The sequence below is a fragment of the Xiphophorus maculatus genome, chromosome 2, assembly GCF_002775205.1.
Source record: "Xiphophorus maculatus strain JP 163 A chromosome 2, X_maculatus-5.0-male, whole genome shotgun sequence".
In the NCBI taxonomy this organism is placed as follows: Eukaryota; Metazoa; Chordata; class Actinopteri; order Cyprinodontiformes; family Poeciliidae; genus Xiphophorus; species Xiphophorus maculatus.
This window is the reverse complement of record NC_036444.1, coordinates 19,935,543-19,947,620: the sequence shown is the minus strand read 5'-3', so window position 1 is coordinate 19,947,620 and position 12,078 is coordinate 19,935,543. Positions and strand designations below refer to the sequence as shown.

At 37.5% G+C, this 12,078-nt stretch overlaps 1 protein-coding gene across 1 annotated transcript in view; it reads right to left on the bottom strand.

Annotated features, from left to right (window-relative positions):
• Positions 1-278: 278 nt before the first annotated feature.
• sntb2 (syntrophin beta 2) overlaps positions 279-12,078 on the bottom strand; it is a 28,524-nt gene continuing 16,724 nt past the window's right edge. The window contains exons 3-7 of the mRNA XM_014473805.2: positions 11,107-11,317; positions 7,602-7,744; positions 5,566-5,762; positions 3,702-3,892; positions 279-3,415 (exon numbers count right to left, since the gene is read on the bottom strand). Of these exons, the coding sequence (XP_014329291.1) occupies positions 3,323-3,415; positions 3,702-3,892; positions 5,566-5,762; positions 7,602-7,744; positions 11,107-11,317 (835 nt within the window). The 3' untranslated portion in view covers positions 279-3,322. The remainder of the gene's footprint in view (positions 3,416-3,701; positions 3,893-5,565; positions 5,763-7,601; positions 7,745-11,106; positions 11,318-12,078) is intronic.

Sequence of the window (12,078 nt, the reverse complement as noted above, 5' to 3'; positions counted from 1 at the left end):
ATGGGTGGTGCAAACAGGCAGAGCAAGGAGAGCATAAATAAGAAAGAAGCTCATGAGAAGTTAGAATTTTGCCACAGTCCATTATGTGGACTAAGGTACTTTTTAAATGTGAAAACCTTCAAGTGATCTGAAAACTTTAGAAAAGCTCTACCCTGTACGTATGAGCAACCTCTCACAAGGTGGAACAGGCTTCTAGTTAAGCAACTAAAGTTGAACAAACGTCTCAAATGAACTCCAATTACAGAGTGAAATCAAAAACCACAAGAAAACGAGAGAAAAACATTCAATTTACAGTTTTATTGATATTTACACATAAAGTAACTACATTGGTATTGTACATTGTATACTGTATTTTGGAAGGGTATCTAAAATACTTTGCATATGACAAGTTGCTGCAGCAGCACAGTATTTTTTTCAGTCTTATGATTGTGTAGGACGCAAGCTGCCACAGATAATACCTTTGGTTTAATAAAACCCTTTCTTTGAAGCGTTAATTTGCATAGACAGGAATGCCATGGTTTCATAAGAAGAAAAAAAGAGGAAGGTTAAAGTGTACATTCAAAGGTTTAAAGGGTTTTGCCAGGGGAGTGCATCAATTAAAAACAGGAAAACCTGAAGCTTATTGAGTAAATTAACACAATTATAAGGTCAGAGCTATATAAGCAGACGTAACATCAACAGCCTCAAGAACAATCTCTACTGTATGCTCAACAATGTAGCAGGAATCATTCCTCTCATTTATGCTGAGTGGAGTAAATGAAGTAGAGTCTACTTCTGCTTAAACACCGTTAACATGAACTTGTTTTGAATAACGCTTAAACTGTTCAAAAAGGAACTGGACAGAAATGTGTTTTCACTTTCTAAAAATGCTGTTTTCCTACAGTATGGAGGTCAGACAGGCCGGACAGACCTCGTTCTGAGAACAGAGAGGTTTATCTTGTTTTCCTGCGGTGCACAGTCAGTGGACACAATGGGACATTGTCTGAGGTCTAAAAGAACTGAGGCTACACTGAGGGGGAACTTCAGAAACATGAACCAGTCCCAGATGATGCCTGTGTGTAAATGACAATTATACAAAATTTGTACACCTTGCCACCATTGATTAAGCTCGTCTCCAAACCTTTTCAATCCCATCTCACTGTCTTTAGCATGTCCTTATCCTAATTTACAAACTAAAAGACCACAAAGCCTTTGGACATCAACAGTTGTTGTTATAATATTGCAAGTATAAAAAATGGTGACAAAGCTTTATTCAGAGCATGTTGCTCAAGTCTAGATTGTTTTAATATTGTGTTGTATGTCATATTGTCCTAATTTTATAAGGATTTTAAGTTGAGGACTATAATACCCAAATTAAACACACTTTGAACAGGAACTAGTATAAGTTTAAAATCTGCTCAAAGCTAGGTTCAGCTAGCATTCAGTCGAGCAATAGCTTGACTGATGCTACATTATCTTTTTAAATGAGATTTTTACAATTAAGTGATAAGAACTTTTAAATGTTCTTTTTTTTTTTTTTGGAAATGATTCAAATTTAAATTGCATAACAGAGTAAAAGTCTTTAAAAACGTTTATGGCTTTGATCAAAATTTAGATCAAATAAAAGGTCCTGCTAAAAGCAAAACGTAACTTCTAGTTGAACTAGCCTAGCTTAGCATGAATGATAAACTCTGTAGAAAAACTCCTATTTGTCAGGTTAGGCAACTTTATATGGTCTATATAACATAAGTAAACCAGTATGTTATATTTCAAAATAACATAGGAGACTAGCAATTTATTTAAAGTACATTTACAGTTAAGATCAGTATCTGTTTTTCTCTTGTTTTTATGAGAGCAATAAAAATTATGTATCTTTTTAAACAGTTAATTTTAGAGAAACATGTCCTTTTTACAATTACACAAAGACAGTCATATGAGCTGTTAATCTGATGACTTTTTTTGCTGTATTTGAAAACACACTTTTAAAACTGAGGTTATTTAGGGACAAGCCTGATATGAATTTATTAATAATCAGCAACAAGGCTGTAGTTTCAATTATTTTCAATATAAACTTTGAGGTGATTCATCCTGAAAACTGCTTTTTTTTTTTAAGTAGATATTTTTTGTGTTGATGGAAAAATCAGTGAATTTCGCAGTTGGTGGTGTGAAATGTGACCAACGTTTGTCGTGTGACAAGCTTGCAAAATCTTTTGCCACCTTACAAAATAAGAGAGCTTGTTTGGATGATCTTTGTCGAGGGAAAAGTAAAGAAAAGTTTAAAATAGGTTTAAAGAAGAATGAAGCGGCTCTTGAAATACATTCATACCTCTGTCACATGATGGCATGCCTGTTGGACAAGTTTTTATACCATAACTCGCTGCAGAAGTTGTAGTAGAGAAGGAGGGGGGAAAAAGAGGTAATTTTAAGCAACTTGGATAAATAAACAGAATGGGGAAAAGGGGGAGTTGTAGCTGAAAGGAGAAGTAACTTATAATCTGATAGTTGATAAGAGTCATGCTTTCATGGGAAAGATATACACTTATAAAACACAGTAACATGGTTTAACTACCAGAGCAATACTATTGCTTGTGCATGATCAAAGCTCTTATAACGTGGAGTATAAAAGGAAACCTTATAAAGAGTGTCATTGACTACAAGTTAAAAAGGCACAGCTGGCGATCCTGATTACAAACAGCAGTTGGGGATGACGTGCGGTCACACCGTCTCTAGCTTGTAGTATGGAGCCACACCGTTCGCACCATCTCTGCTCAGGTGACTGCACTGCGACTCTAAAACACCTTCCTAGCACAGGCTGACACAAAGACAAACACGAGTTAAAAAGAGCCCAGCTGCATGGGAAGGCTGTAATGGAATGATAGGCAGAGTAAAAACAGGGAAAATCGACTAGGTTGTGCTTAACTCTGTTTTGTATCTACAAAAGCCCTCCTGACTGAGGTTTTCAGTAAAACCTCTAGTGCTGCGGTCTTTTACATCAGCCCACTACAACCAGGTTTAAACTTTGCTGTGTGGAATGTGAAGAGATTTGATCAACTCCTACTTTTTGCACGTTGAAGTAGCTTCCTTAATCCTCCCGACCCAAAGCGAAACGCTCCTTCCTTTTACATCAACTTTGCAGCGCACATGATTACGAGAGGCTGAGAGGGGGAGCTGGAAGGCACATTTCTGAGACAATCAACAAAACGACTCGTGCTTTAAACTTTCCCTGCAGCGCCGCCGGCAGGCCTAACCTCAACCGTGAGTCGAGAAAGTGGGGAAAAAATAAACATAAAATCGGCTGTGAAACGTAAATCCTTCCGTCTGTGGCTGAAGTGAGTCAGCTAGTTCACGTCAGAAGGCCCATGCGGGTGAGCTTGGCTGACAGGAAGGAGTGGAGGACGAAGACCACCGGCTTTGGACCTGAGTGGAGGTCGAACACCTGCGGGGAGGAAGGAAGGCAGTGAGTAAGACGTTAAAACAAAAACAACAAGAGGACAATAGCACAGAACAGATGGGACAAATAAAGACAGGGATGTTAAGGTACAATGGGCCTTTATTAATAGGTTATCTGCTCTGAAATGAAGCAGCTATGTTAGGAAGGAAATTATATTTTACGTGTTAAAATTTTTTTATTCAATTTTAAAACAAAGATTTCAAGTTCTACGTTTTATTGGTGTACTACATTGAAACAGATCAGGAAAATTGTTAATGTTTATATAACTCACCATTTCTCCCTCTGGACCACCAAAGTCAAGGTAAAGATTGCGTATTCCATCGTCGGCGGACATTTTGAGCTTTTCGTAGGGGTACCTGAAGAGAACAGCGCCCCCTGTTTGGTCAGCTGGCTCCCTGGTAATAGTAAAGCCCTTTTCGTAGTGCAGCGTGAGCCGGACGTCCTGTCTATTCAACGTGCAACCTGTCAGAAAACAGTAAGGTCAAACACAAGAAAATGTCTCAATTCACTTTGATCAGCACCAATTACAAATTCCAGAAATTTTTTACATTTTGGATCAATACATTATTGATCCATAGATCAGTTGAATATACACACACTTTATAAAGACCATAAGCATACCTCCAAGTTAGCTACAAAGTAGCTTAAGCACAACAAAAACCTCAACATGTTGAATCACAAACCTTTAACTTCGGTCCAATAGAATATTTGTGAGCCGAGCTGAAAAGGTATGTGTGAGAGAAAGGGGGTCCACAAACCTGACTCAGGAGCAATGGGCAAAAATGCCACCTAACTACTGTGTGAGTATAACCAAAACCTTTGATCATAGTTAATCACTCTCAAAAGCTATTATACCAAATACTGAGGGAATGTAATCTGGATGATATTTGAAAGAAATGTTCCGATTGTCAAATTTGGTGGCCTTGACATACAACAGGAAATGTTTAGTCTAAATTAATGTCAGACATATTCAAATATTGAAAATTTAACTAAAGCCACCCCCCAAAAGAGTTTATTTTCTATGTAAAACCCAGACCACCCTGTCCAGACACAACTCATTGGATCCAAAAGCATTTCACTGTGTAACACTCCAGTGACAAGAATGTATCTGCACAGCCATGTGTTTGTGTAGCAACTGGACGAGGAAGGAGCATTTAAAAAAAAAAGTCAGAGTCTCTCCATTACTGTTCCGACAGGCAGCTATTGTTCTGCTTGGAGCAAAAACATTCCCTTCTCCTGGCTCCCGCTTGTGCTTTTCCCGACACAAAGCTGCTCTTTCTCTGAGCTGCGATAAACCTTTGTGGGACAGCTGCTGTCAGACGCTTCCTGTTCAGACTATTTTATGTGAAGACGACTAATCAATAATTTGTGACTTTAAAAAAAATCTAAACATGTATGTTATCCTAAAAACAGCATTTCAGTTAACCACAGACTAGAATAACGACATCATACAGAAAGAAGAACCCACATCCTGTGGTTAAAGATCATCACGCTACAGCAAACAGGTCAGCTGTCTCACATAACCTCAACCAGACTCTGTGCAACACGAGTACGCCGAGATAAACGAGTCTCTAAATCTGAAAAGTGATTCTGAGGCGTTTCTGAGGTTTGAAAGGTAGAAGTTTCTGTTATGAGGTGATCCACAAGTGCAAATTTTAAGATGGATCAATAAAATCAAATCTAGAAATGGAAATATGCCAATTTCTCCTCTGATCTTTACCTTGAAAATGTCCATATTTTCTTAGACTTCTTAATCAATCTGACTGAAGCAATACATCCGTAAAGCCAGTTCAGAACCAATATCATCTCAAATCATTCCAACCATTCAGGCAGATTCCTACTCAGTCACATACATTCAAATCAATCCTAGTTATTAAGCAAAGCAATACGTTTACATTTAAAATTTGTTGAAAAGTTTTCTATTTTATGTGGCGACAGAGGAGAGGAAAACTCCCCTTTAACAATAAGAAACCTTCAGCAGAATCAGATGCTGGCTCTATAACAAAATGCATGTTACTTGAATAATTAGCTGACATTTTTTGCAGTCAAAGCAGCAGTACAACAATTAAGGTAAATTTGCGATATTGTGCAGCTCTACTCCAGATATTTTACACTCTACAGGAAGTCAGCCTCACCGATGGAGACCTCCTTGATGAGCTCGGCTGCGGCATGCACCCCCTGAACGAGAGCGCGCGTCCACGTGGACAGGTCCCAGTGAGTCTCCACTCTGAAGACGTGCGACTCGATGCCGCGCCCGGTGCCGGTCCGAGTGGCGAACACCAGGTCTGAGCCGTGGGACGGAGAACCCCTGGCGCTGCCGGAGTGAACCAGTCTGAAGACAGAAACGTAGAACAGGTAAGAAGAGTGAGAGAGAAGGAAAGACGCGTCTTCACAAGACGGATGAAATATTGACATTTGCACATCTCTTGTTTATGTTTTAAATTGACCCTGAACTATTTACAGCTGAGGGGTTTCTTCTAAGCTAAACAGATCATCCAACCATAATCCAGCCTCTCTTCCTGCAAGATGTAAGGCTGATGCTTTGAAACTAATGTGTTTTTTTATTATTATTATTTGTCTTAAACCATTTGCACCTGATTTGTAGCCGAGTCTCTGGTTTTGATTAGCTTTTCACATTAAGAACTGAAAAAATGTACAACCCTAAAGACAGTCAGCTGAGGAAACCAGGCAAAAACAGTTGTTTACACAACTAATACATTTATTTAGAGGGAAAGCATTGCAGAGCAACAATTTTGGACACCACGCCTTTTCTCTGTGACAAAAAAACTGTTTGAAATATGTGGGGGGGGGGAAACTATGTTTGCTGTCATTTTTGTACTTTCTGTACAGCACTCTGGGCAATACCACAAATTTATTTATACCACACACGTTTACAAATGTGCGGTATAAATAAATTTGACCTTCGTCAATCAGTGAGTCACAGCTGTAATTGTGGCTGTGATCCACTTGAAATTCAGGGAAACAAGATGCATAAAAAATGTTTACAAAAACGTTTTACAGAAGGAAAGCCAATCAGCAAACTACCATTAATATATCAACTTGCATATTAAGTCGATATATATAAGTAGAGTCAGAGAGTCAGAGCAGAGTTCTGCTTTTCAGAGAAAATCATGTGAGCATCGGGAAACTTGTAGATACTCACCACTCACGACTGAAAATTAAAGGGAAGTAGTAAAGACAGAAAAGCTGCAACAAAAAGATTGCTGATCTGCTGATTTACAGATAACCAAAAAAGAAAAAAAAACATTTAACATGAATATAAACATATAGACCTTTAAAAAATACCAGTAGAAACCAAAACAACCGTAGTAGGTCCATCATAGAATTTGCTGCTTTTATTAGCATCATGTGTTTGACTTTATATAATATAAACAATAAATAATCTTCTTTAAATTCTGAAATATGACTAATTAATAGTTTGTATTAAAAAATATAAAATTGAGGGCATGTCGTGGTGGCGTAGGGGATAGCGCAACCCACGTTTGGAGGCCTCGAGTCCTCAACGCGGCCGTCGAGGGTTTGATTCCCGGACCCGGCGATATTTCCCGCATGTCTTCCCCTCTCTCCCTCCCCCTTTCCTGTCAGCCTACTTTCATATAAGGAACACTAGAGCCCACAAAAGACCTCCTGGAGGGGAGAAAAAAAATATATATATATATAAAAAAGATACAGAACGATATAACACACTTTGAATGCCATATAAATAACATTTCTTCTAAGTTTTTAAGAGAACTAACAGGTGCAGAAATTTGATCTCCAAAAAAACAGTCAGCAGGAAAAAAAAGACACTAAAAAAAGGAGAAAAAAAAAAAGGAAATAAGAACCAAGTAAAGTTGGGAAAAAAAGGCAGAAAAAAAGAGAAAAGGTGTTTTATGTGTTTTTAAATGTTTGCTTAAATATCTTTGCTCTGCAAACAATGATTATGGTAATTAAGTTAGGAAAATGTACTTATTGTCTGCTGGTAATTGTCCCAGCGAATCCATCCTGACGTAATATTCACATATCCTGACGTAATATACACATTTGTTGTATATAATGCAGCATAATGCAATGCACCATCAGCACCTGAAGGTTTACTCATAGCATCTGAATGCAAGACATTAAAAACCCTTAAAGGAAGAACATGTGCAGCTGCAGCACCCGTCTTTACCTGGTGGCGAGCAGCGGGTGTGTGAGCAGAGGCATGGACCAGGACTCTCTGCTCCACGGCACCGAGTCAAACAGCAGGATGTCTTTTTCCGTCAGCGCCATGACGACCGGCCTGAACTGCTGCCGTCCGCCTTCCAGCTGAATCTGCGATATCAATTCAAGAAGAGGAATCGAAGCTGATCAAAACGGACACTTATTTAATTTTGAAGGCTTTCCTGTGGAATCTGGATGGAATGAAAGTGATGCAGAGTGAGGAAGAGGATTTAGTCGTTTCACACGGAACGGTTCATTTCAAAGTGAATCACGGTTCTGTGGGGTCAGAGCTGCAGTGTATTAGTAACAGACTCTTTTGACCTCAGAGTGAGCTTAATATTTTACTTTTTTTTTTTTTTACCTCAGCGTAGCTGGTAATCATACATGTGCTTTGTTTTCACCTTTGCGGTTCTGCAAGGTGCTTCTGTTTCTAAAGTGAAACAAATATTAACAATAAATAACATTTTTATAGAACTTTTTCAGACACCAACTCAAATATTGGACCCCTTTCATGTCAGTCACAATATGAACTTCTATAAAATTTAATCATAAGTTGATGTCATAATGTTTGTTATCTTAGCAAACTTGTTGCATATTTTAAAATGAGTTTTTTCTTGATCAAACGGGTGGAAATAAACTGTATCTTGTGGATTTCACATGTGTGTTTGTGTATTGTTTAAGATGCAAATGTGTTATAAATGTTTTATGCGTATTGAGATAAACAAAATTAACAATAAAGTACTTTTTCCTAACAATTGCCTGGCCATCTGGGGATGAAAGTTTAATAAATAAATACAGTGGCTTGCTAAAGTATTCATACTCTTCGAACTTCTCCAGATTGTGTCACATTACAAACCTACACACTTTTCAGTTTTTTATTTTGTATCACGCAATTCTTTTTCTTTTTACTTCACAATTGTATACCACTTTTTTTTATTGGTCTTTCATATTAAACTGCAATGAAATATGTTTATGTTTGTGGCTGTAAAGTGACAAAATATGGAAAGGTTAAAGGGGTATGAATATGTTTGCAAGCCACTATAAATGGCTTGGTTGTATTAGTATTGTATTAGACAGTTTTTTGTCACAGAGAAAAGGCGTGGTGTCCAAAATTGCTGCTATGCAATGCTTTCCCTCTAAATTAATGTATTAGTTGTGTAAACAACAGTTTTTGTAATGCAACAATAAAAAACAAATAAACAATAAGTCAACTCCCCTTGAGTCAAATGCCACTAAAAATGTATCTTTAAGATTTAAAACCCATCAAACCGACGCCTCAGAAAGACCCATCCCTGCCTCAAAAACACTGTGTATGTGAATTTTAGTGTGATAATTATGCAGTGCTGACAAGGTAAAGATATGTTGATGTAGCAGTGGAGTTCAGCAGCTCACAATCTGACCTGAATCTTGACAGAGCTCTGGGGAAGAAAAGAAAATGGAGCATTTTATCTTTTCTTCTTTGCTTTAACTGAGTCGTGACTGAACGACATCAAACCAGACGGTGCGATTGAGAAAGTTCCTGCTGTGAATAAGTGGGCTTCACAGGAAATAGCGTAACACAACAGAAACTTCCATCTGTATTTCCTGTTTTACTCCTGCCAAGATAAGCACGGCAACACATGAATCCATTCAACCAGCGCCTGAATGAACAGTTCAAAGTGAAGAGATATGAATCAGCGTTTCATTCCTGTGAGTGATTTCAGAACAAGTCCCGATTTGGTTGGCATGTTAGAATTTAGGGTGCTTGTGTGTTTTTGAGAAAACATGCACTTCCTGTGCATGTTGCATTACTGCAATAGAGCCAGCCTGTATGTTTGAGGTCAGGGTGGTAATGTTTGAAACCTAAAAACTAGACTGAAATACTACTGTTGACAAATCTTTTTGAAAGCAAAAAGTGACTCCACTCATAACAGAGATGTGAGGAGTCAAAAATTAAGATGAGCACATGGCCTGTAGTTTAAAAACTCATAAACGATGTTTTATCCTTTATAGCTTTCAATCTCTATCTGTGGTGGAACACGGTGGATCAGAAAATATTGCCGGTCTTTTGTAGATTTAAAAGTTAGAAGATCTTCACTCTCTAAGGGACACACACACACACACACACACACACACACACCCACACGCCCTCACACAAACACGCCGACTGCTGATTGAGTAAGGCTATTCAAGCAAACAGTGCTAATCCCCAATACAGGAAACTAAAGAGACTTTAAAAGGTGAACTTCACAATGCTTTTGTCTTGCAACTTAAAATAGTAAAACCCAATTTAAAGTGTTAAATATGTGTGTGTTCTCTCACACACACAGTGTGACATCACCCTTTTTCTTTAACTAAATAATTAACACTAGTCCAACAGAATCACAAATTTAACTTTGTAAAAGAGAAATTGTATCATATCAGCAGACTAAACAAAAAAAAAAAGATTTTCAGCCACTAAATTATGCTCAGTGTATCTTTACAAAAATGTCTTGCTGTTATTGTTATCTAGGTACATATTTTATATGCAAATTCAACCTAAAATAATGAAAACACACATTTTGCATCTTTGAAAATCAAATTTAGTGTTCAACAGATTCTTTTTAAGCACAGGAAACTGAATTTACTTTGAAAAAACTTGTTCAAAGTTCCAGGAAGCAATACAATATAAATCTATTTATATTGTCACATTTGATGGAAACCTAATTTTAAAACAGTGAACCAGGTACATATCAAGTTTATTGTGTGAATCAGAATAGAGAGGACAAAGCTAAGGGAATGTGCTTTGAGGCATGAATGGGGATAATGTTATCTTTATAAAGTTTCTTAACTACATTTGTTGAATCTAAATAAAGTTTACGCAAATTATCAACAGCCCTTGCAAAGGAAAATCTGATTATTGAATCTAGTTATACAGGAGAATGCACATTTTTCCTTTATTTTGATATGATCCCAAGGTGCAGCGTTTTTCTTCCATTTTGTGATCTTCCTTCATTGCTCGTAATTTAGCATGAGACCATTTTGTGCCAGATGGCGTTACACAATGACCACTGAGAAATACAGAGGGACACAGATTCAACGAAGCGCCAAATCAAAACTCTTCCCTTGAGGATTTGTTTTATAAATCATTTGAGTTTCTCTATGAATAGTTTCAGCCCTACTTGGCATTTCACAGAGCGTGTTTTTAACAAATGTCTTTTACAGAGATGTCATTGAGCCTGCAGTGATTCATTTCACTTTATGGCACATTTAGATCCCAGTGGGTAAATTTATCCTTTATGAACTCCACAGATTTAATCAGGAAAAATAAACTTGATTCTTAAGAAAAGCACGGGTGGAAAAAGAGGAAATAAAAATAAAAATACTAATGGAAGGAATACATAAACCACTAAAAATGTCTGTCTATTTAATTTCCCTTCAGTAATTCACATATTAAGTAAAACGACCGTCTGTTTTTTTGGTTGTTTTTTTTTTTAAGAGTAGTTTCTGCGTACCTGTTCAGCCAGCCAGCCAATGTGTTTAAGGTGGGGGTGTGTGGTGGCTGCAGACGAGGCCCCCAGGTAGGCGTTGATGTGTGCCAGCGTCTGCGGCAGGAGAGCGGCTATGTTGGTGTGTATGGCAGTGAACCAGGAGTTGGCTGTGGCTCCGTCTTTACAGCGCAGCACCACGGTGTGCTGGCCGTCTGGGGAGTGCAGCTCCAGCAGCCTGCATGGAACAGGAGAAGTTTACTATTTGGGGAAAAAATAAAAACTGTAAATAATGTTGAGCGAAACTGAAACAAATTAGCGTTTTAGTTTATAGATCAAATTTTGTTTTCTAGTTAGGTCCCAGAAAACATTTCCTCAACTTTTTGCCATAAACTTTCATGTCAAATGTGATTTTATTCAATTATTTTGAGCTCTGTCTGAAAAACTGGAGGAACATTCAGTTCCTACCATAAACCAGCAAAAGAACGCCGTTCCTGAAAGAAGCTTACTGTAGTTTAATGAGTTAAAATCAAGAAGAAGAAAAAAATCTTGCTGCCTTATCCACCATCAACTGCTTTGTCATAAGAATGCTTATATTTAATGAAGTTTGGTTTAACTATAGAGGAGTAGAGGAATTTCAAAAGACGGCTAAAAGCTTTTAGTTTTTCTCAAGCTTACTGTGCTTAGGTAACCTGGGATAAACAGCTATATGCATAATTTGATGTTGTTTAGTTCATTAAAAATGCTAAATATAAGTTTTTAAAAATGTTACTAGGTTACTATTCATAATACGTTACAATGAATGTTACTATTAATTCCTTAAGTGTAAGGAATGAATAGACATTACTCAATTTAAATTATGGTTTTAAAAATGCTTCTTGAAGTTATTGTTTTACTTGCTTCTGTTCCTCAATTTTATCCATCTGAACTGTCAGCCTCGGTTATACAAAATGTAAACTTGGAAATGTTGCCAGCCGTTTGGACAACTAAAAGTAAAGT